Raw genomic sequence first — 23,443 nt, 5'->3', positions numbered from 1 at the left:
CACACTGTTATGCATGATGTTGGAGCAGAAAACACTAGTGCCAAAACGAATGTTGAAATTTGGGGGAAGACGCGGACTGATGTTCTGCTTATGGCCTAGTAAAAAGCCATTACCGCTGGTCCGGCTGGCAAGTGAGAAAAACGTCACGGGCAAACTCTGTCCATGAACGATGCTGGATTGGACAATGATGTACACGCCGTTGCTATCCTCGCTCGCTCTGATGCTACATTGTTGGCTTTGTTATTCCACCACTTTGTATACAGTTTCACAGTCTTTTGGCAATTCCATAATTCGGTGTGGTAATTTCACCACTCAATGTGCCTTTTGCCCACAAAAGTTGGAAATATTCATATGTCTTCTGGTATGTGGTCAAGGGGAGGGGGTGTTGTGACATCTAACACCAAGTTTCGTGGAATTTTATGAATCGTGTCACATTTTAGGGCTGAAAAAAAAATTGTGTCCTTCCTCCATGGTTCTACAGAAGCAAAATGTGCTTATCAACTTTTCAGCTGCATCCGGCAAATTTGAGCCATCGTACGTGTATCCATCTCTTCTCACAGCTCAAAAAAGGAAAAATCAAATACTGTCTTTTCTAGGAAAGACAGGATCCTGTCTTCACAAAAGACCTGCTTTACATTCACAACATGTGGAAAGAAAGTTTTGTGGTTTTCACAAGTTCCCTTCGCATTTCGCTATCACGGTTTCGAAAACACGCACGCAATATTGCTTCATGCAAGGTTTCCGCTGGTTCCCGGAGGCCCAGACCTAAACAGGGGTATTCAATCGCTCCTTTTGTTGGTAACTGCTGCGCTAATTCCTGGCTGTCTATCACACTAATCTTTTATTTGGCTTCGACAGTTAATCCGCTGTTTTCACACCTTCCACAGTGGGAAGCTGGACTGGTGTACTGTTATGAATAACAATAGGACCATAAGCTACCAAGATGTTGAGTGAAAAGTCTGTGAAACTGCTGTGACCTAATCCGCTCCCAAGCTGATCAACGTTCCACCGTGAAAATGGGCTTACATTGCCTTGACGAAAATTTCACGGTGATTTAATGGTAAAACTGCATTTTCACGGTGTTGAAAGTTCATAGTGTATTAGCAAGATGTAAGATGGTATATACAGATACATGTATATAGTGCAGCAAGACTGTCCCAAATTGACTGCAGTTCAAAAGAACCGTTTCCACATGTACATGTACTGCAGTTTGCTCATCACTTTACCATTTAATCAGTTGGAGAGCCCCTCAACTGAAACCATGTTTCTCTTTGATAATCCAGTGGGAAGTGTAAAGATTGTATTTTGTATGTCTTCTTAATTTTTTTTCTCTCTTCTTGTGTACTGTTTTCCATGTCATGAATTAAATAAAATGAAATATGCTCGTGCAGTGCATGCAAGGGTACTACTTGTATGTTAATGATTTCCTTTGCCCGATTTCTGTACTTTAGGTACCCACAAAAAATGTAGAAAACCTGTCTGGTGTGGAATTCCATTCGTGGGTGCCGACCAGTCGCAAACTTGTGCATTATCATTCCAGTTGCAGACAGCTTCATGTACTCAGCATCTTCTAGATCTCATTTCGTTACTGTTAAAACATCACTGGTGATTCTCCACTATTATTTTTTGGGGGCCATGTGACCACAAATCTCAGCATTATAAGGTTATGTAGGTCATCCATTGTCAAATTAAACAATTTCCAGGGTCTTTCTCCATTATTTCTTAGTATATTTATTGCTTTCACAAATATACCTACTCTGGGGCTTTACCCTTTCACACCTCCAAGCAATTACCCCATTGGGGCCTCCAAACACAGTACAGGTGCTCTGCGTTAGGTACCAGTACACTGCTGATGCAAATATAGACAAATTAGGTAACGGCCTCCTTGACAGATTGTGAGCCCCATCAGAGTTTTGTTGCCATGAGTGCGCTCTGAATTAAGATTGTCCCAAACAGAGGTCAAGAATTGACCCTGACCAAATAGAAATTGTAGGGCAAATCTTTGAGAGGATGAATTGCCAGGACATTAAAATACCTGCATGGGATTCATCAGGTCACCTCATCTTTCATGAGTTTCATTTCATCCCGTTGCCACTGCCCTCTGCTTTGCCCGATCTGCAGTCAGTCAGCACAGCCTCCTGTTTATTTACATTTTCAATTTGCTGGACAGTTCGCATACCCAGTATTTATCTGCGGTATCGGTTTTAAGCACCGTAATTTGTGTACCCTAAGAGCAAGTGGCTGGATAATTCAGCCAAGGTGTCTATTCACTTCCACTTTATTTGTCTGCTTTTCACTGTCTCTGACGTCTTACGTCTGCCGTTCACGAGGTGGGTGTCGGGAACGGCACTTGCCTGGAAGCAGTTGACATTTTGCCAGGGCCACAGGACAGCTTTTTACATTGAGGAGACATTAAATTTCTACACTGAGCATGCACTGAATAAGTACAGTGAATGAGCACTTTTGCTTCAAGAGTTTTAGTGGCCAAAGATTACCCTACAATGGAAACATTTTTGAAATTGTGCCAAAATTTTGTTGTGGACAGTCAAGTTTTACCAATGCCAGTCATTTGAATTTCAGATCTGGATTCTCATTTGTTTTCATTACCACTTCTGTGTTTCCTGATCCATTTTACCATCATGCCAATAATCCGCTCCGAGCGAAACAAAAGAGGGCGTGTTGTTTTTGGTACTCACCGCATAGGGGTGCCATGACGCGCGCAAGTATATGCATGTTTGACGCGGAGCACGATGAGTATGCATAACTAATTCATTGCAGCATTTATGGTCTTTGTGTACGCGCAGAACCCATGCAAGAACCCGTTTGTAACCACCTGTCTTCCCTTCGCCAATTGGGGGTGCACTTCAGCTCGGGTCGGATATCGGTGTTGAATCTGTGTTGTGAATAGACTGGAATGCAAATAAATAGGATACAGCTTTTATGTGGGAAGTACATGCATGTACAAAACTGCCCCAGCAGCCTGCTACAGGCCATACCAAGTTTTATTGGTGTTAATTCAACTCACAATACCATTGTCAACTTGTCAGGAATGATTAATCTGGCACGCTATCTTCCCCAGTCAGTACAGCCATGCAGGCACGGACACACCGTGTGATACTGTAAATATTTGATTGCTGTCTTTTCATCCAATTTCACTCTGGGATGGAGATGCGACTTTCTGGCAGTGAGAAAAAAAGAGACAGAAATAGCACTGGCGCCAGGCAGCGATGATAATTTATGAGTTTCATTCCAGATTTAGCACAGCACGACCTTGGGATGGAAGGGGGGGGGGTACTTGCCACCTTCAAATAAACTTGCCCTACTCACCCTAACCCCTGGTGTGTTCTCTGCCCCCCTCCCCCAAGCAAATCCTGTTTCTCTTGTTTGCAAAGACATAAATCAATATCATAAATAGCCATTTCAACACTTTGGCAAGACTGCTGTAAATTTTAAATGAGTCCCTTACATGTATTTCTTCCATCATTTTTCCTGCGCGCTGAGCAGATCTTTTATGGAGCCATCATTTTAACCTCATTTGGTTTTCTGCACAAAATGGAAGCCTCTTCAGCTGACAAGAAAACAACATTTGTTCTGGTGACTTACCGTAGCATTCTAACAGGCCTTTTGCTTCTCTCTTTGTGAGCAGTAGCAGATCTGTGCCTGCAGCTGCCACATTAGCTGCAAGGCACACTGACTGACGCTGAGTGAACGATTGTGATAATATTCATGTGATGACAGTGCAGAACATTCTGCTCAGTACGACCTGATGCACATGCATGGATTTTCATCCCCACTGCGACTTGATCGATGTGCTGACTTACTCCGAATGTGGTGCATTTGCCAGGGCTCAACCAAACTAGATGTACCTGCATCCAAGCCCCTGGAAATTTTGTTTCTCTAATAGGCCTTGCACAGATTTTCATTCAAATACATGTCAATGTCATCACAGGGATGCCAGTTTTAAGGCGAAAGGTCTGATTTCAGGCTCTTTCATTTGAAATGTGGGCTAATTTCAGGCCAAGGTAAGGTACCCTTAGGCTTCTATGTCACTAATTTTCAGGCTTTTGATAAGAACCTGACTGGCCGCATCCCTGAAATGTAAAGATCTGAAAAGGAACCACCAATGATGCAAAGCCAACATTAACACTTGACACTGATGATACAACAAGTGTATAAAAAGTCATATGAATGAAATTGATACAGAAATTGATTAATATACAGTTGAATTTATACATTTGCATTTAGGAGACAAGTTGTTTGATTTGCTGGAATATAATATTCTGTTTCTTTCCTTCTGGCTTTTTAAAACCAATTTTACATGTACTGTAAGGTTTCATTAGAAAATTTATGGATAATAGGCAAAACTAGTACACATGTATTATGAAGTTTCCAATGGGTATATCTGCCATGCATCTTTTTATTCCTGTGCAGGTAAATGCTGTCTGGTCCTGTACACATGTAACAGGCCTAGAGAATTGAAAAAAAAACACAAAAAAACTGATGCCTGTCTGTTTTATGGAAATCTTTAGTGGCGTAAGATGTTTAGGATCTTTCATTGACTTTGTAAAGCACACCCTAGATCTTTACGAATCCTTAAACCCATAATTCAGCTTTTTTTTTCATTTTGTCTTGATGTGTAAAGCCTGCAGTAGACAGTCAGCATTTGTAGCTGTTCATTTTTCCCCCTCTGTCTGTCTGTCTGTCTGTCTGTCTGTCTGTCTATCTCTCACTGTCTGTTGTGCTCCTTTTATTATTCTCCTCTGGAATTTCAAGTGAAAAGGGGATCCTCTGGGGAAATTCTATTCCATACAAAAAATGCACCATGCAGATCCATCCGTGGGTTTTTATGTGCATGTTTTAAACTGTGACCGGGGATTTCTGAGCTGAACGTGCTATTTGAAAAAAGTAGTAAATTTTCATCGTCTTGCTTCTCCAGGCTTAGAGGCTATGGTGCTGTGCTGTTGCCTCACTCGTAACTCATTTCAGATAGCCTGCATGCATGTGCAGGCCACATGAAACAGGTTGGAGAAGTGCAGATGCTTCACATTATTTTTCATGATGAGTTGCAAGTTGAAGTGAGGTGCTTGGATTTTTCTCTCCCCAGTCGAACGTGATCAGGAGACTAAACTGTAATTTGGGACATGCCGAAGAGGTTCATGGAGAGGTGGATTGCTGATGAAATGCCTCGTTCACGGTCGACTTGGTCCACGTTGGCATTTAGTCTCCGACATTGGCATTTCATGTGATCTTTGTGATTTCTTGGCATCAAGGGGTTGCTGGTCTCTGTTCGCGCTGTTATAAAAAAGCTGTTCATGGATCATTTGGCATTTCTTGTAATTATTGGAATACACAGACCACGTACAGCTGGATCAAAGTCAGATGCAATTATTGGATTTTCTGGGATTAAACGTGCCTTCCCAAGTCTGTGAATATTAGAGCAGTTTGCAGCCCACGATGTCAGGAAAATAAACCCAAGAAGATGATTTAACACTTCATGCTTTCATTGATGTATATTATAACAATCAAAGTTATTTTTGTGCCAGCTACAGCAGCTTGCACTCATCAAGTGTCTTACATACTGTTGCCTGGCCTTGGTCAGAAGGGCTGTGGCCACACAGTGGGATGCCACATAAGATTAGCCATTCTTTTTAGTGTATAACTGGATCCTCCATTGTTGAACTGACCTGTTACTTTCCTTTAAAACCCTGTTGTAGTTTTAGCCCAGTGCGGATGTGTGATTGGGCGTTGGCTGTGTAAGGTTCATTTTATTTTCTTAGTGGTCACTAGTAGTACTAGTGGACAACTCTGCTCTGCTGTGGATTGGTTAATGAAATATAAGTGTTGGATAATTTAGTTATCCAACACTATCCAACTGTGTTTTGTTTTACTTAATAACTACTGTAACTATAAATTACTGGCTTCTGGTTCTGTTCTGTGCGAGTCAGGTTTGGAGGCCATTGTTAATGAAAACATTGGATACACCTTCACAGACACTGGGATTAACTATTAACTGAAATAAATGTGTTTAATAGTTGCTGTGTGCAATTTACAGTTCAGCCAGACTTTGCAAATGTTAGGCATACTGCCAGCAATGTTGTGGCTGAGCACTTTTAAAGGGCCAAGTGATATGTTTAAGATGAAAGGCTGAGTACGTCTAAAGCTGTTTTAGTTTACAACACATGCTCACTTGGCATTTCATGTTATCATTTGCAGTTGTGGGCATTATGGGGGGTGGGGTAGGCGAAGGGAATCTTCCTCCTCCATCCCGCCCAAAAAGCAAACAAAACCCAGAAATTGATTTACAAATGGGAAAAAATGAAAGTAATGAAAAAACAGATACAGGGAGTTGAAAATCACTGATTTGCTTCAAACAACCCCAATTTTGACCTCCTAATTTGTGTCGGCTTTTAGTTGATACTGGTAAGTACCCCCCCCCAAAGTTTCCCCCTGGAAAATAGTGGTTTATCCCCCCAACCCAAAAAAAATTGATGGCGACATTCGTGATTGCAATCAGAATCCGTCTCTGAGTAAGAATAAAAATAGAGCATCAGATAACCAAGGGGGAAGGGGGTAACATTACTGTCTTGTGTTGATCCAGATGGGGTTCATTTCCCACAACATCTGGAACATCTAATTTGGTGACTGCTGTTTTATTGTGACGTTGTTTTTAAAAAGTGCATCCTGGCATTTCATCATGTCTTGTTGTCTAGGCATAATGATCAGAAATAGAAATTAGTTTGCTTACTTCATGTTCTGTGTCCTGTGGTTTTCCTGTCTGTCAGCTTTAAGAACTTAAAAGTTTGAACTGTCTTTTTAGTCTTCCCACTTAAAATTGAATGTTCTTTACCCAGTGTCCTTCATGTTGGGGCTTCAGCTATGGCACAGATTGCATACAGTGAACTTTCTGTAAAATTTATTCACTTCCCCTTTCACTCACTTTTTGTGCATTCAAGAGTGATTATTTGACTACTGTTAGCCGTCATTTGGCATTCCTTGTGTTGTAGGCAAACCTCAGGCACCTCTCCGCAGACAGTCGTAATCAACATCGGGTTTACTTGGAGTGAGCCTTGCTGTTTTCTTAATGCTTGGCATGGTCTCGGCTGTGGGACTTTTTTTTCTTGCTTTTTCATTAACGTTCGTGGACTTTAGCGTTAGCCAGCCAGAGGGAGAGTTTACAGGAATTCCTGCAGAACTGTTCGCGGCCCATGTTTCCAGACTGTTACCTCTCTAGGTGTTCAGCACATTGTTCCGAAGAAAAAAAATTCCAGGGATGTTTGAACTACTGCACCGCAAAATTTATTAGATTGACCGTCATAATCCAGTGATATGTTGGTAATTTTTGTCTGGTGTAGTGTGTCTGTAAAAAGTAGTTGTACTGGTAAATCCTAAAACCAGATCAGTTGAAAGTACAAATGGAAAAACAACCTGAAGTGGAAGAGTAACTGTCCAACTTTTAATTGTACCACCATATGTTTGTATCCAGAGAGAAGCTGTGAGAGACAATTTCTGTCCCTTTCACCCTTGAGAGTGAAAGATTAATTCGCAAGGTGGGAAGTGAGGTCTTGTCTGCCGTCACTGCCGTCGTGACGAAACAATCTCCTCTGATCATTATATGAGAAAAGGTATTATTCTGCAGGGACCCCCATGTAGGGCCCATGCAGCCGGCAGCCATAACATGACTGCATGATATAAGAAGTGGTGGAATGGTAGTACGTGTACATTGGTGAAATTCAGTTGATTGAAAAGTTGTTCTCCTAACATGGCCTCAGGTGAAAATCCCTAGTCAGTGAAACTGTCTTAGGAAATGAGGAGCACTTGAGACGGGCACGGAACCACTGCTGGCTTTGCCGGTCGCGTCAGATTTCACACTGAGTGGCCTCTAATGTCCATTGCCTGGAATGTAACGATGTGCGCGAGTTTTGAATATTTAATCTAATGCTCATCATCTGCTGGGCCAGCAGGGAATAACACGTGTTCCTGGCATGATTAGCCGGCCAAGGCTGGGCTAATGAAGTCTTTCACAGGTCTTGCTCACGCTTTCAATGTGGAAGTCTGTCCCGAGATTAAATGACTTTGAAATGTGCATTTTGGCATTATCCGAATTCTCCTAATTTGTTGAACTTGAACTTTCATGATCAAAACGATACAGGCTCACAAAAAAAGAAATGAGCCTAGACATATGTATCACATATACATATATTTTGTTTGAATCAGCTTGATTTATATTCCTACAGATGGATAGAAATTCCAGTTGAATTCTTCATTGTATGGATTGTGATTTGTTCTTAAAGCACGAGTTAAAAATTGTGCTTGTTCTCTCTTTTGTCTGTAGATGAAGAAGAGGTGACATTGATGTTGGCACAGCATGAGGTAAGAATGCCAGTTTCCCTTAATATATGTCACCGTTTCAGCTGTGAATTGAAATGTCATTCACAGACACGTTACCTGTTACTAAACTGAATATTTGTACCTGTTTTGGTAAAATTACAAAATAAGGCTATGAACGCTCTAGTAAGGTTGCAGGTGATTTGTTCCGCTGCACCATTCCGCTTTGCTGTTTATAAGAAAAAGTGAGGCATGTATTTTAAATTATTCAACGTTAAATAAGGCTGAATTCATTTCAATTACAAGTATTTATTGCAGGAGAATGAAATACCTCTTATTACTAATGATGTAGTTGTGTGAGTAATTGAATCATCAGTTTAAGCTTTCACTTGTGCATATTCATCAATATTCTTAAGAGTAGCTTCATGTAAGTAAGAATAGCTATAGATATATATAAACAAAGGAAATTGGTTGCCATTCACAAGCTAACCCAGAAATCAACACTATACCGGTACCCTTTCATAAAACAGTTTGCTGTGTTCGGTGTTCCCTAAAAGTCCTGCATTCTCTGCCAACCTTACTATATTTTAAGAGATAAGTGTCATGCTCTGTTGCCTTCAGCTTAGAGTGTTGGACGGGGCTGTGGTGGGCTCTTATTTTTACTAGTCAGATGAGAGAATGCAATTTGGACATGTATACGTTGATTGGTATGCCCATACAACCCTTGGGCACAAATTGACATGTATACAACAGTTTTTTTAATCTGGAAAGCAGCCGGCTCATTATACATGTACTTAAAGCATTCTCCAGCTATTTAGCTTCAACAATTCACAACTTTCGGTAACTGAAAACTCTGCCATTTTGTTTTCAATAAGTGTGAGTGGTCCGATCATGATGAAGAGACAATGGAAGTGTGATGTCAAGTCTTGTTAAAAATGTATTGTCCTGCCGGGATATTACTTTGCCACTATCAAATCACTGTTTAGCTTCGATTTTTTAATTATTATGTGGCTGTAGCTGCAGAATTGCTGCTGCTAGCCATAGTATTAAAAGAAACTTCAAAATGGTCACTTTGCCAGTTGCGCAATTGGAATTCAGCCAGCCCTCATTCCTGAAATTGCAGTTTCTCTATCGGGGTTTGTTGTTACAGAGAGAAAATTCATTTCCAAAATTGCAGTTTTGCTACATGTACCAATGTCGCTATTACCAATGGAACTCCGTCCCTCCCTCTGGAGGTCCACGAAGGTCCGCTTGGTCCACGAATGTGTCACATTTGTGACTCCTTCCTCCATAACTTACACATGTGCACCGATTCTTGAATCGCCCAGCCAAGGCTTCTCATTCCCATGTGCTCAACTGCCAACCCCCATCATCACAGCTCACTGAAATATTAAACAAACAGGCATGTCATCCTGGGGCCCTCTTCTGGCATTTCAATATTGATGACAAGTCTTCTGTCTCTCGCTCTTGCTCTCTTCCTCCCTTTCTCACATCTCTCTTTTCCTATCCCCTATCCCCCCATTCCTGGAGAGATGCACTGGTTTGTCCATCATCACATCACAAATATTTCATGATAGAAAGATTCCCCTGTTGTGTATAAATGTCAGTCTATTATTTAGATTGGCCAACACGATATGCAGTTGAAAATTGATGATGTGTATCTGGGTGGCATTGAATAAGTTGAGTTTAAAGAGTCAAGCGAGTACATTTTGTCGAATCATTATTAAAGAGGATGCCCGCCGACTGGCACTGAATTGTAAGAAATACTTTGGAGTGAGTTCTTTCACCGAGAGAAGAAGGGAGTCTGGGGCCTCATCTAGTAGTTCTCCAGACACTGTACCTTAAGTAAGGGGGGGGTCCTGTCCACAGATCAGTTTCAACAAGGTAGATTTAAGTTTTCCTGAAGCAAGGTGACAGTTTGACAAATTACCTGTAACTGATGGAATCAGCTTACATTGTATAAATTGAGGTGAAATTTGAAGCCTGCTGGCAGCTGCAATTTTTGACAGATTTTGTCTCAGTCAGGGGAAAATATCATTGTAGAAAATATAACTTTGCACAGAAATCCTCAACCTCATTTCAATTTTGTTATCATAATTTCACCAACTCTAAATTTGAAAACACTTACATGTATGTAACCAATACTTTCATTTCACACATTACATTTTTGTTCCTTTCCTACCTTGTTTTCTTGAGTTTATGTTCTCTTGTAACTGGTGGGCATGGCCTCTATAAAGGGGTTGCCTGTATGGTGTTTGGAATAATCTGCCAACAATTCCGTTGGTGGATATTCCTCTGATTGTAGGCACAGTTTGTTCCAAAACAATGCAAAGATTTTTGGGTTGAAAATATTGTATGCAATTGGAAAATTAATAGCTTGCAACATTAGAGTGATAAAGACGTACCAGAGCTTATTCCACTCTACTTGAATGTTCATATACCGGTACCCATGTTTACAAATGGTGTAATACTATATTTAAAAACACCAGGGTGACTTGTATACATAGACTGTTTTCCTTGCCAACATCTTTTTTCATCTGTGTTGTCGTGCTTAACCTGGTCAAACTTGATTTCATTAATTTGATAAATGTAAGTTGCTTCAAGAAACAGGAAACCACATGTGGCACAAGCCTAAGCATGATATTGCATGCAGGTCTCCTCCTCTTTTGCCCATTGTGAAAACTGAGCTAACACGTTGTTTTTTTCCTCCAACCCAACCGATTCCCATCCACTGTTCAGCGGATCCCTATGAAAGACTTCAGCAACGAGGTGAGGGCTACCCTGGACGTGGACAACTTTGTGCTGCAGGCCTCGCTTCTGCTGGACGTGACGGAGAACACGGTGGAGGCCATCGTGGACCGCCTCCTGGAGAAGCTGCTGGAGGGCGACGAGCGGGAGGAGGTGATCGCCAAGGAGGTCAAGTCCGTCCTCTTCAGCCACGATTCAGGTAAACTGTTTTATTGAATATCCAAAACTTTGGTTTCCAGACATAACAGCGGTGTATTGTGTTTACAAAGTTATGGCTACAGTACACATATATGTCTGTTGTTAGTATGTGCCGACTCATTTGCCCCATATCAGAAAGAGGTTCCCTGAGCTATCACTCTGTCTGTTGTCCTCATGTGCCAACATTCGTGTATTTGTCACGTCAGAAATAGGTTTCGAAAGTTACTGTTGCATCTCTTGTCATCAATATGCCTAGATGTACATGTATGTGTGCATTTGACACATCAGAGAAATAGACTTCTAAAGTTGCAGGTGCATTTACATGTAACATTAGCTAGGGTTGTGTTTGCCCGTTCCGAAACAGAATTTGTGCTCCCTTTTGACCCATTTTCATCGTCTCAATTTTCCTTTTATCACTCTTCTGATTCTACCTTATCAGTGTCCTGATTTTACTTTTAGAATCTCCATCCATCACAATCTGCTACTTACTCTGCACACCGTGGCTACTCTACTGCTGTCCTATGAGACAAGGGGCAGAGGGGACTTTATTTTACTCCTCAAGGAAGCATGGCACCCTTACTTTTCCCAGGGTGTCTGATAGCTAATGGTAAAAAAATCTTTCAAGAAAACAAAATGCATAATGGACCCAGGAAAAATACAAAAGCAAGTTTGTAATTTGTAAAGTTGTTGCCTTATTCCTTTCTTCTTACCAATTTTCCTCATTCAATTCATCAGTTACGTGTCTTTCGATACATTGACTTGAAATCATAAATGTAAGCTGGTCGCTGATTTTTAATTGGAGTAGATCGACATAACTATTAAAAAGACCAAGCAGTTTTGGTGGTGTCTATAGTGTGGTGTATAGTTTTAACTTTTTATGCTCCCTGCCTTGAAAAGCACAAGCATATCATGTTGTATCATGCTGCCTCGATACTCTTGAATACTGGATATTTACTCCCAGTATATTGGTCATGAAGCTAAAATTAAATACATATTGCAATGTATGTATTCAATTTTAGCTTCACGACCAATTAAAACATTTTCAAACACGAGTTGATACCATTTGGGATATCAAACCAGCCTGAAATTTTTCTGTCCCTGTCCTTCACAGTCTTTGAAGTTTAACGTGAAACCTATATCCTTTTGAAAACCCATTCTGTGCCACATACCCTATTGCACATACCTTCAACAACACCACAAACCCCGGTATCACTTCCAACAGGGCAGCTGCACCAGCCAGAGCCTCTGCAAAGAGCTCCTCTACAATAAACCTGTGGGGAGAGTATGCATTCCTCCCAGTGGGGGTAAGGGTATCCCTGACATAGTTCAGATTTCAGGAGTGCTTATAGATTTGGTAGCAAATGTTTCAAAGGTGGACACTTTTTTTCCTTCTTCCTCTCCTTCACTTCAGATGTCTTTCATTTTGGTGCCTCATGTCTAAAAGTCATGAAATTGTTCCCACTGAATTGATTTTCAAAGAATTTTTTTTTAAAGCTGGATATGATTTTTCCAGCTGTCTTGTAACTTCCTTTTTCAGTCAGCAGAGCCATGAAAGTGTCTCAGCCTGACAGAGTGAAGTACATCCTGTCAAAGATGGGCTGTCAACGGGTACTTCCATTTTTCTTCTTTAAGGAGCTGACAACCAATTAAAGTCATTCTTAAAATCTCATACTGGAGACATGCACTTGGGACTGTAATGTATACATACACATAGATGGCAAGGATGTGTGAGAGAGAGAAATTATGTGATTAATTGTGGTACATTGCACAAAAGGTTGAATCTCTGTATTGGGCTCAAGTTAAATTGCCGCGTTTTTGCCAGTTCTTCCAATTGCGTGTCTTCATTCAAAGATTAGTAGTACATTTTGGGAAGGTTCGTATGGATATACATGTACATGTATACACATGTACACTCTGAAAAAGAGACAAAAGCTGATTTACAAGATTACAAATTGGATTACAGATTAAAATTGCCCCAACATTTTAACAAAACTTTGATTTTTAAATATTGGATTTGGTAGTCACATTTTTTGCCCTTCAGTTTAGTTTCACATGCAAACAGTTGTGTCCAACCAATTTGCAAAACCTCAATATCTTAGCAATTGATTAATTCGGGGAAAGCTTAATTTACACACTTGTCAATGAAACATTAGCTGACCACATTCACTGTGGCTGAACAATTTGATGTTCTCAAGCAGTCCCTCGACGTAACTCTTGCTCTCTGCGTCTCCTATAATACTCTGTGATCACAGTGTATGCCCAATAGTTTACAGATTTTACATCGATTCCCAGCTTTCATCATCTGGACTTTTTTTTCTGCATCTTCCCTTTTTCATGGGCAGGTTGAAGTTTATTCCATTGCTACCTTGTGATTATCGTTACTTCGGAATTGCAAAGTAATCACTGACCTGAAAATTGGAGGCACTTGTAAATTATTTATTATACCAAACTTATAGAGCGCCCTAATCCCAATGGGCTCTAAGGCACTTTACAATATATATCAATAAAACAACATTCATATTAATACATGTACATTAAAAATGCAGCTTCAAATTAAGATAATGCATAAATAAGATGTGTTTACATTAAAGATAGGAACAATTAATAAAAATATTTGGTAAAAAGATATGTTTTCAGAGATTTTTTAAACAAACTACATGTAACTGATTCCGACTACCTCACGTCGAGGAGGAGTGCATTCCACAGAACTGGAGCAGCCTGTCGGAAAGACTTGTTTCAAATGTAAGGAAGTTCATTTCCTTTTGTCTTTTTCAGTGTCAAGATGGGTGAGCAACCTAAAATGTGAACTGAATTTTGTCTGATTTGCTAAATCAATGGTTTGGATGGGATGCAAGGAAAGAGAATTCTGTGTATGGTACTGTAACTTTCAGTAGTTCTGACTTGACAGTGATACTGAGCAAAGAAGACGAGCTCCAGTTGCACTGAGCTGCGAGTATTAATTGCAATCGGCAGTTGCTCTAACGATCCTCGCGAGCAGACGAATCACGTCACACCATGGGGAGCCCAATCAATCAGTGTCTACTGAGAATCCTCTGCTGTGCTCAGTAACCATGACACCATCGTTCAAGAAAGGGGGAACAATAATGAGCGATGTGACATCACAGTCTTGGGTGACGTCAGTGCCACTTTTGTTAATGCTCAAACTCTTTTTTTGATAAGTTCCGGGAAGTGATTGAGGCAATGGTGTGAATGTACACAGTCATGATTGACAAGGTGGAGATTACATGTGCTCAAATCGCCTGGCTATCCAACATGCAGCAGATATGCCTGGCATTTTGATGTATGACTTTCCGTGTATTGCAGTTTGTAAAGCTAGTCGTTAGTGCATGAGGCTTCACAGTGGTGTAATCAGGCTTATTGGGAAGCGTAGCTATTTTTAAAGGAAGGGGGGCAGCAATTCTAATTTGATTCGGGGCCTGAAATAGGTGAAAAATATATCAAACACTGCAGATGGTGGCAAAATAGCCCAAGAGTGGGGCTAGAGTTCCCATGGGGGGGGGAGTGCAGTTGCCCCCTTTGGCCAGGCCATTGAGGCTTGGCCAGCTCAGGTCACTGACAGCCTGCTACTTTAAAAGCCTCATTATACATGTACATCTGTAACACAGGACACTGATGCCTTGTTATCTTGGTAATGGACGTAACCTACCGTATTAGTCACGACACTTTTCCCTAAATGTTTGAAATGGATGACACTGAGATGGGATCTTGCGACCAGGATGTTTATTGATGACTCAGAGGTGCTGTGCACTTTTGATTTAAAAACAATGCTGGAAAAGAGTAGACTTGGATTTTGAACTGCAGTACAGTGGGGTTATCTTGCACTTGGACATGGATGAATACCAAACTAGATCGACCAAGCTTTAACACGAAGTCCATCTTTATGAATACTGACTTTTTTGAACAGTCCTTGTGCAATACTTTCCCTTGTATCTTCTTTTTCAACACTCCAAGGCCTTACCACAGAGTTCAGGAGGACGCATCCAAGCTGAAGTTCAACATGGGGATCTACTTTAGGTTAAGAACTTGTAGGGTATCTATGCCTTCACAAAATAAATTTATGAGAAATGTAGCGATTTTTAACAAGGCCAGTGGCGTAAATAGGGTGAAATTTCTGAGGGGGGGTGCCTGGGGATACCCACTTTTTTTTCAAAGAGACACTGAAAGCAGATTGTACATACAGGTGGGCTGTGTATGTACATGTCTAAATTTCAAATGGGGATGGGCACCTGGGTGTACGGGGACACAGACTTTTGCCGGAGGGGACACACAAACCCTTGTATACCTCCCCACCCTCAAATGCTGAAGTTATGCCATTTTTAACTGCTGATTGCACCTGTGAATGTGCAGTACAATGTATGGGTTGTGTTTACACATCTACATGAGACTTGTCACTGAAACGTTTTTACACTCCCAGCAATCGTCTGAAAATAAAAACAGTGCCGTATTTTTGCTGGGCACGGCCTTGGAGTCAGAATTTTGTAATCAAGCCACCGTGACTTAAGCTACACATGTACAAGTCATCTTGGTAGCTATTTATATGTAGATGCTGTAGTGGTGAGAATGTCATAAGATACATGTATATACATATGACTGGACATGCTGCGGCTGATGAGGTGTATTACTGTGATTGACTTGGGATTAACTTGGAATTAACTTGCTTTATAACTCTGCTGTTGCTGCCTAAAATTCATTTAAAAAACATTGGATGCCGTTGGAACACTTCTCCTATGATAAGCAAAGACACTGGGTCGGGTGTCATTGAGCACCGAATGCACCCCATTTGCAATGCACCGCATTTGCACCTTAAAGGCTGGTTAATGGTCTCACACATACAGTACAAAGTGGCGTCTGATGAACCAGCCCAAGGATGCCGGGTTGTGGTTCCTGGCACAACATATTGAAACCATGAAGGAGTGCTCAGAGCTGTTGAAGCAGTTTCAGTTTGCCCCTCCCCCCAACTTATTAAAAGTATGACAGGTTTCTGGGTTAAGATTACCTGAAGCTGTCCCTCCTTGTTGGTGCGTACTGAGAGACCAAATGGAATGAAGTCATGAGATCAAGATGTACATGTCTTGCCGTCATCCTGGCTATCAAGGATGAGGACAAAGTGATGTACAGTGTGCTTGATTAAATGGATCCAATCATCATTAAGAAGCCGGACCCTCCTAAAACCTCTGTGGTTCTGCAAATATTGAAGTTATTAAGAACATTGAAGGATTTGCATGTTGCCCCAATGACACAAATTTGCATTTACTGATGAACAGCACTCATAGCTTTCCCTGTCAATGCTTGATTTGTTTAATTTGGAATTTAGTCTTTTTCCTTATTTTTTTAGATTGCTTTGTTTCAAGGTGCTTGAACTTGATTGTTCAGTACACTCCTGGCAGAAATGCTCCCCCCCCCCGCTTTGAAAGTCCTGACACTTTCACACTCTGCCCCACGCCCTCAGATCAAATTTTATAAGTCATGCGAACAAGATTTTCTCTCTTCTGCATGCTCTCACTAAATAATATTAATAATTGGGCAAGGAGAGGAGAAAAAACTTGTTTTTCGGCTCCCATTGAATTTTTCCCCCCTTGAACTTGAGGAAAAAGTTCTGCTCCGGGCAGGAACCATAATTGGATTCTGGTGCAGGAATTAAGCATACTGGCGAACATGCACACAGGAGGGGCTGGCACACTGCTTTCTCTGTGGGCGGTAAGTGGATTTCTCTTCTCGTCATCTGCCGCAACATCAGGAAAGTATCACTGTCGCCTTCAAGCATAGGCCTACTTACTTCATAGCTAGCAGCAGTGAGCGGCGACCAGTATGGACCATTTCTTGCCGTCCCAAAAATATGTACGGGTATTTGATTCATTCGATTCCATCCAGTTGCGAAACTGAGGAGTCCTCAAAAGGGCTCGAGACACTATCGCTGGAAAGCCTGTAAGCAGAAGAGTATAAGGAAAATCAAAGTTTGAGAGGTGGAAGGATGACAACAGAGGAATCTTTTGGAAGGAAGCGTACAGAATCCGGCAGGAAGTGAAAACCCAATCCACTTGTAGACCAGGGCAAGAATCAGACCTGGGCCAACGAAGTGAAAGGCGAGGAAGGTAACCCCTGCAACTGGGGGCTCACAATCAGGTCTGTGAGTTTAGGGTCTTTCCTTGAGTCGTCAGTCGTTCCCTTTTTGTCATGATTGCTGTTTTATCATCAAGTGGCTCATTTTGTTTTGTAACGCTCTTATTGTCACAAAGTAGCCCTTCTTGAAATTGTCAACTGGAAATAAGTCAATCCAAGTTTTTATGTCAATTTCGTAGGCCTCTTTGTTTGTTTGTCCCACATTTGTTGAAAAATTGTGTGCCTGAAATGTGTGCGACGTTTTGGTTTGAGACATTTTGGGCCATTCTCTCATGCCTTCTGAAAAAAAGCCTTTATTTTCACAGCATGAAGTGGTTTCTACTTATTCAAATAGAAAAATGTAACCAAATAATGGACCTCCAAATTTGACTGATCAGTCAAGCAACTGAATAATACATGTTGCCTTGTTCATGAGTTCACAATGATCTGGTTTGGATTTCAAAACATCAAGGTCACTTGGGAACAAAGTTCGCTTGCTAGTCAGAGTAGGGTGTGTCCAAATGACCTTGGGCAGGTTACTAGTGTACTTATAGGCAATATGGATATTACTCAGAGATCCGTACTATCAGTTAAATTTCTTGGAGAATGTGCTGTAGAAATTTATGCTTATTTATGAAGCTGATCATTCTGTCAAATGATTAAATTCTAGCAGGGCATCCAAAGGTAGTTCTTTTAGTTAACAGATAATCTTGCCACAGTGTTGCTTCCCTAGTCACTGTGTGATGTACGCACTGGTTGTGAAGCACGATGCATCCTGCTCAAGCGACATCGTTATCATGCGCATATACAATTCAGAAAACGAGCAGTTTAGGGAAAATCAATGCACGATGTGAGGTTTCATCATCATTACATGACACATGAGTCTTCTCAGACCTTGGCAAGCTTGTGACAATGTTTGTCTTTTCAAGTGGTGCGGAAAATACTTGGAGAAACCATAATAAACCCTAGCCTCTCGCAGCCCATTAGCTGAACTGTTTCTGTGGGCGAACGCATGATTAATCAAAGGATTATTGTATAGTCCAGCCCACTCTTGCTTCCCTCTCCCCCTGAAGGAAATCCGCTTCCGGGTTGTTTTCATTGGCTTGTAGGTGCGGAGATTGTGAAGTCAAGAACACAGCACTGTACAGTAGAGTACGTGTACATCAGAGCGCACTGCAGCAAGGGCAGATGTACGTGTATTTATAGAGCGGGATAAGGGTGATTTATTCATGGGGTTAGATCACACCCAGGAGGTGTCTGCTGCTTACCTTTCTTCTCATAGGCATTAATCAAGGCACCCATGCATGGCCAACAATGGCCTATGCACTGGTCCATCCCCCTCCCATCCCCTCCCCCCCATCCCTTGGCTGAAAAGCAGACCGGAAAGGAGAAAGAATGGCAGTGGTATGGCAGATTGAGTCACGTTAATGGAGGGTATTGTGAGCGAGACGATCGGGCAGGTGTGCAGGGATACCCTTCCCTTTCAACAAGGTGTTGGTCCAAAACCCTGCTTCCTCGCAGATAGTTTGGGTGCTCATTTCTGAAAAGAGATCCATTGGAAATGTGATGTGCTGGTAATTGGTCTGCACAGTGCACATGTAAATAAGGCTTGGGAATTATGATTTAATCTAAAACACTCCTAAAACACAAGCAGAAGAGATGCCTGGAGATTCAAGGTAAAAGAAGCTGTAGAATATCTGAAAAAAGTCTGAAACATGAATATTTAGCATCGTTTATGATAATTTCATTTCATAACCACAAGTTAAAGTACATTTACTCAAGTAGATGGAAGCTGCATAAAGATACCGGTAGTTTTAATTCCATGCCAGGCTATCGGCTCAGAATTGTGGCGGTTCCAACACTTCTTTTCTTTCTGAGGAAAGCACATTATTGCATAACACACTGATAGTGGGGACAATGGGGCATCATAACTGTTAACAGGTGGACACTGCTAGACATATGTGATGTTGTTAATAGCAACTGGAATGTTCCATTGGAAAGCACAGGTAGTTTGAAGCAGAGAGTACTGCATACACCTTTTATTTCAAACTCGAATTTGTAAACTCTCACAACTTGAACTTTGACACCCTGATATTCAGTTCAAAATTGGGAGTGCTAGGTTTTCAAACACTTGTTATAGCATGGAGGAAGGACACAGAAGGAGTTACAACCCTGGCACATCAAAGTGCTCGATGATCATTGCCCCCTGGTCAGATGAAAAATAGTAAACATTCCAAAAATGCCTGATTACTGCCTGCAGCTTAGCCGGACAAGTGGGGCCAGTAATATCTTAGCAATATTTGTGGTGTTTTCTTTACAGTTAATTACAATTTGTCGCAGTGACCAGGAAATAGAAAGAAAAAATATCTAACATTAGATTTACTTTTGCCATCGTGAATAACTTTTTACAAAGATTTTGATGCACTTCTCCATTATCCATTAAATGTTTGTAATTTTATTTTGTCACTCCAAAACATCAGTTTTCAAAGTCTTTGTATGAATATGGCTAAGACTGGCCAACAACAAGTTGACCACCACAGGACAGTTAAGTTCAGGAAAAACAAACTGCTCTGTTTCATAGCAAGGAGTGATCATGAGATCTCATAAAATACCTTTTTGTTGAAATAAAACACAAAATCTTTTAAACAACTGGGCTATTTATTCCCAAAATAAGTCCAGAAGAAAGCGTTTGATAAGGGCAGTAACTGCACATGAATACTTCGGGTCATGGCCTATAAAAGCAACTGCGCAAACATTAAATTTGATGTTGTTGTCAGATCATACCAAGCACCGATGACGGCATAAATATTCAACTTCCTATACTGCAGTACACAACGTTTTAAGGATGCCGATTACCAGCGAAAAATTGCGGCGATAATCGTGGGCTACAAAGGGGGCCTATGGTTGTGAAACGGATGGTGTGTAGTAATTCAGTGCATTCTGGCTATGGACATACGGGGCATACTAGAAATCGGTAATTGGCCAGATTTTATGGTCCGGACAGTAAACTCCTCCTGTGTCCTTCCTCTATGGTTATAGACCCATCAGTGCCTTCAGGGCCCCAAACCAAACCTTCTCCATTTCTGATGGCTTTGATGGTTGACGCGCACGGCTGTGAAAATCCTCACCTTGCCTTCTGGGAAGAAAAGCCCGCGTGTGAAACTGTCAAGAAATACCATAAGCTTCCCACTAAAATGCACCGACGCAAAGAAGTATTTCCATTAAGCTTTAGAAGACCAAATCATCCATGCACACAAAAATGGTAACAACCTGATTTAAAAACCTGTTTTTCACATAAAAAGATTCCCTAGGCCTACTACCCTGGACATATATCGATTTTAATCCTGACTTCCAATTGATACTTTGTGACATAACGCTCATCCCCCTGGCTATGGGGGCGTTTAGGATCGGAAAAACATGTTTACATCCAAGACTCGCTAGCTCTCCTCGCTTAGTTGAATAATGCGTTTTGAATTTTACTCCGGAAGCACTGGACAGGACAAAAGCATTTCGGAGTAAAACCGTTAAAAGATTCAGACAATGCCATGAGTACCGTACATTTGTCAAAAAGGTAGGAATATTGCTCTTGACAGATTGCATAAATGATTTTTGATGTTACATGGTACATTTCCTGTTTGGATTGTGAGTCACACTTCAGAGTGAAGGCAAGAAATGCTCTTCATGTGCCTGCATTATTGATGTTGTATTATCTTTACCCGGGTGCTGAAGGTGAGCGTACATGTATTGGACTCGAATGTTTGGAACTCTGGCGCGCACATCTTGTTTAATAAATGAGGTGTAACCTCTCTCAAGCGATATGCATTACCCTGCATGACGTCATTTCGGGGAAAAGTCACTGTTTGTTTAGCATGTCAGAACTTCCACATGTGTCTCTAAGAGCTAAGGAGGACTCTCACTAGGCTGGGATGCTAATAGTCATGGGCATAATCACTGGCATTAATATCATTGCCTTGAGTTCACTAGACCGCTTGAAGTGGAAAAAAGCGGAACTTTGGTTGTATTTTAATTTCATATGCAGCAAGGTATGAGACGGAGAGAACCCCCCCCTGCTTTGTGTTGGTCATTGTCTCGCAGGAAGCTGGGGAATTCCTTTCAGACATCTTGGGGGGGATGTGTTAAGTAACAATAGTCTGGAATGTGTATAGGGATTGGACATGTTGGGGGGGTATCCCTCGGTCTCATTTCTTGCCGGGTATATTCAATTTACCATTAATGGACTTTCTAATTTCTGCTTTCTAATTTTTCTCTCACTGAGTGAAAAAAAAACCAACAAAAGTAACATGGGAATGAGCCACTTCTGTATTTCTGAGAGGACAAGGTTGTTTGAGACCAATGGACCTGACTTTAAGCAAGTTTGAATGGGTTCACTGTGTGCAAGTCAGTGTACATCCATGTTGATGGGCCCAACCTCTGGCACGGGTATTGACGTGACCTGTGACACGCTTCATTTTGAGCATGCTCAGTTCACATATACATAAAACTCGTTTTATTGAGACTGGTCCTATGTTAATATGTATGATTAAGTTGGTCTAATTTTTTGTCGTTCTTGTCTTGCAGTTCACGTTCTGGCCAAGACAATACAAGGGACGTCGGAAAGTCTGGGCGGAGGGTTTGACTACGACCAGTCCTGGATCTGTGCCCTGTAAGTTAGTTGGTTTCACTTTTTATGAAATCTGTATTCAGAAAAACTTCAAGTGAAATGGACTTAATTCTTTCCTCTGATGAACGATTTCAGAATACCATATTTTAATAGAAAGAGCTGAGGCTGCAATCCAAACTTGATTTCATGTTCCAGAAACAATGTTTTTGTTAAGTACAATGCATGAAGATTACAAACATGCTTGCACTTGATTCATAATTTGGAACTTAATTGGGTTTCTTTTTAGTAATGGTTGAAAGGCATCTTATTGAAATTCATTAAAACCACTACAGGGCTTGCTGTATTGAACTGCATGGGAAGGCACAATTTCAGAAAACAAAACACAAACTTGAATCTTCATTCAAGTTCATTTCCAAGTGCTGTATAGCTTCTAATGCCGACAAACTTGTCCTCTATCTTCAGGGAAGGAATGCATTGAAACTTATCATTACTAGTTGCATGAAAACAAGTACTGAAAAGGATTTATTAAAAGAACATGTGCCTTAAAGTGATATCTGTACACATGTAGGATTGAATTTAAAAAAAAATCTCATCAGCTGTTTGATTTTGCCTCCTTGTTTTATAACACCAGGGAAATATTTACAACTCCACTTCTTATCCATTTTTTCCAACATGCCACTTGGTCAGTGGAACCCTGATGGGAGCAGAACTGCAAAACTGTCTCACATTGTCTCAAAAGAATGCAGAAACTTGAAACTTCCCTTCTAGTAATTAAACATCTGGCAGTGAGTGCCCTGTGTCAGATGCTATTGCATCACCAGTCTCAAACATGTAGGAATTCCAAGATAAACCACAAATTCCATTTTTGAGTGGGTTTAGGAGATTTTGAAAAAACGCATTAAAAACAAGTGATAAGCAGAGACATTCATTGAGACCTTGCATGAATTCGTTAACAACAAAAATGCACTCTTTGACGTGCCAGCAGAAGAAAAACAGTATTTAAACACACAGCCCCTAAAGGGAGACTGACATTATCCAGTCAGCAATAAAAGAAACGATGACAAGACCAGGAGATTAGTTACCTGCCACGGGGCTGCAAGCTCCCTCTCTCTTGGATTATATTCCCCAACTCTTTTCCTCTTCCATTTTTTTCTCTCTCTTTCCTTCCAAGATCGTTTCGGCGCATAATGATCCTTTGATACTGCTCTTGTTCCACTGTGTTGGATAAGAGGGTAAATATGCACTGTGAAAAAAAAGGGGGTATAATGAAAAAATCATGAAGTCGGAATCTCTCGGTTATATCACTGAACCAGAGAACTCTCTTGTTTTGTTTAGAAGATGTTGTTGGGAGCTTCTCGGCTCTGTTGAGGTATTTGATATAATTAGAGGACCGTGGAGATGGGTATTCAGATGTCAGCGTATGTAACACAC

At 41.0% G+C, this 23,443-nt stretch overlaps 1 protein-coding gene across 3 annotated transcripts in view; it reads left to right on the top strand.

The window, feature by feature from the left end:
- The window catches only part of slc4a11 (solute carrier family 4 member 11), a 96,776-nt gene that overhangs the window by 45,483 nt on the left and 27,850 nt on the right, over positions 1–23,443 (top strand). For all 3 annotated transcript variants that reach the window (XM_022251979.2, XM_022251975.2, XM_022251978.2), the window contains 3 exons: positions 8,333–8,370; positions 11,065–11,272; positions 21,970–22,054. In XM_022251979.2, the coding sequence (XP_022107671.1) occupies positions 8,333–8,370; positions 11,065–11,272; positions 21,970–22,054 (331 nt within the window). The remainder of the gene's footprint in view (positions 1–8,332; positions 8,371–11,064; positions 11,273–21,969; positions 22,055–23,443) is intronic.

This window comes from Acanthaster planci, linkage group LG12 (genome assembly GCF_054643075.1).
Source record: "Acanthaster planci isolate LZ-2023a linkage group LG12, COTS_SCS, whole genome shotgun sequence".
Classification (NCBI taxonomy): Eukaryota; Metazoa; Echinodermata; class Asteroidea; order Valvatida; family Acanthasteridae; genus Acanthaster; species Acanthaster planci.
This window is presented reverse-complemented; position numbering and strand designations above follow the sequence as displayed.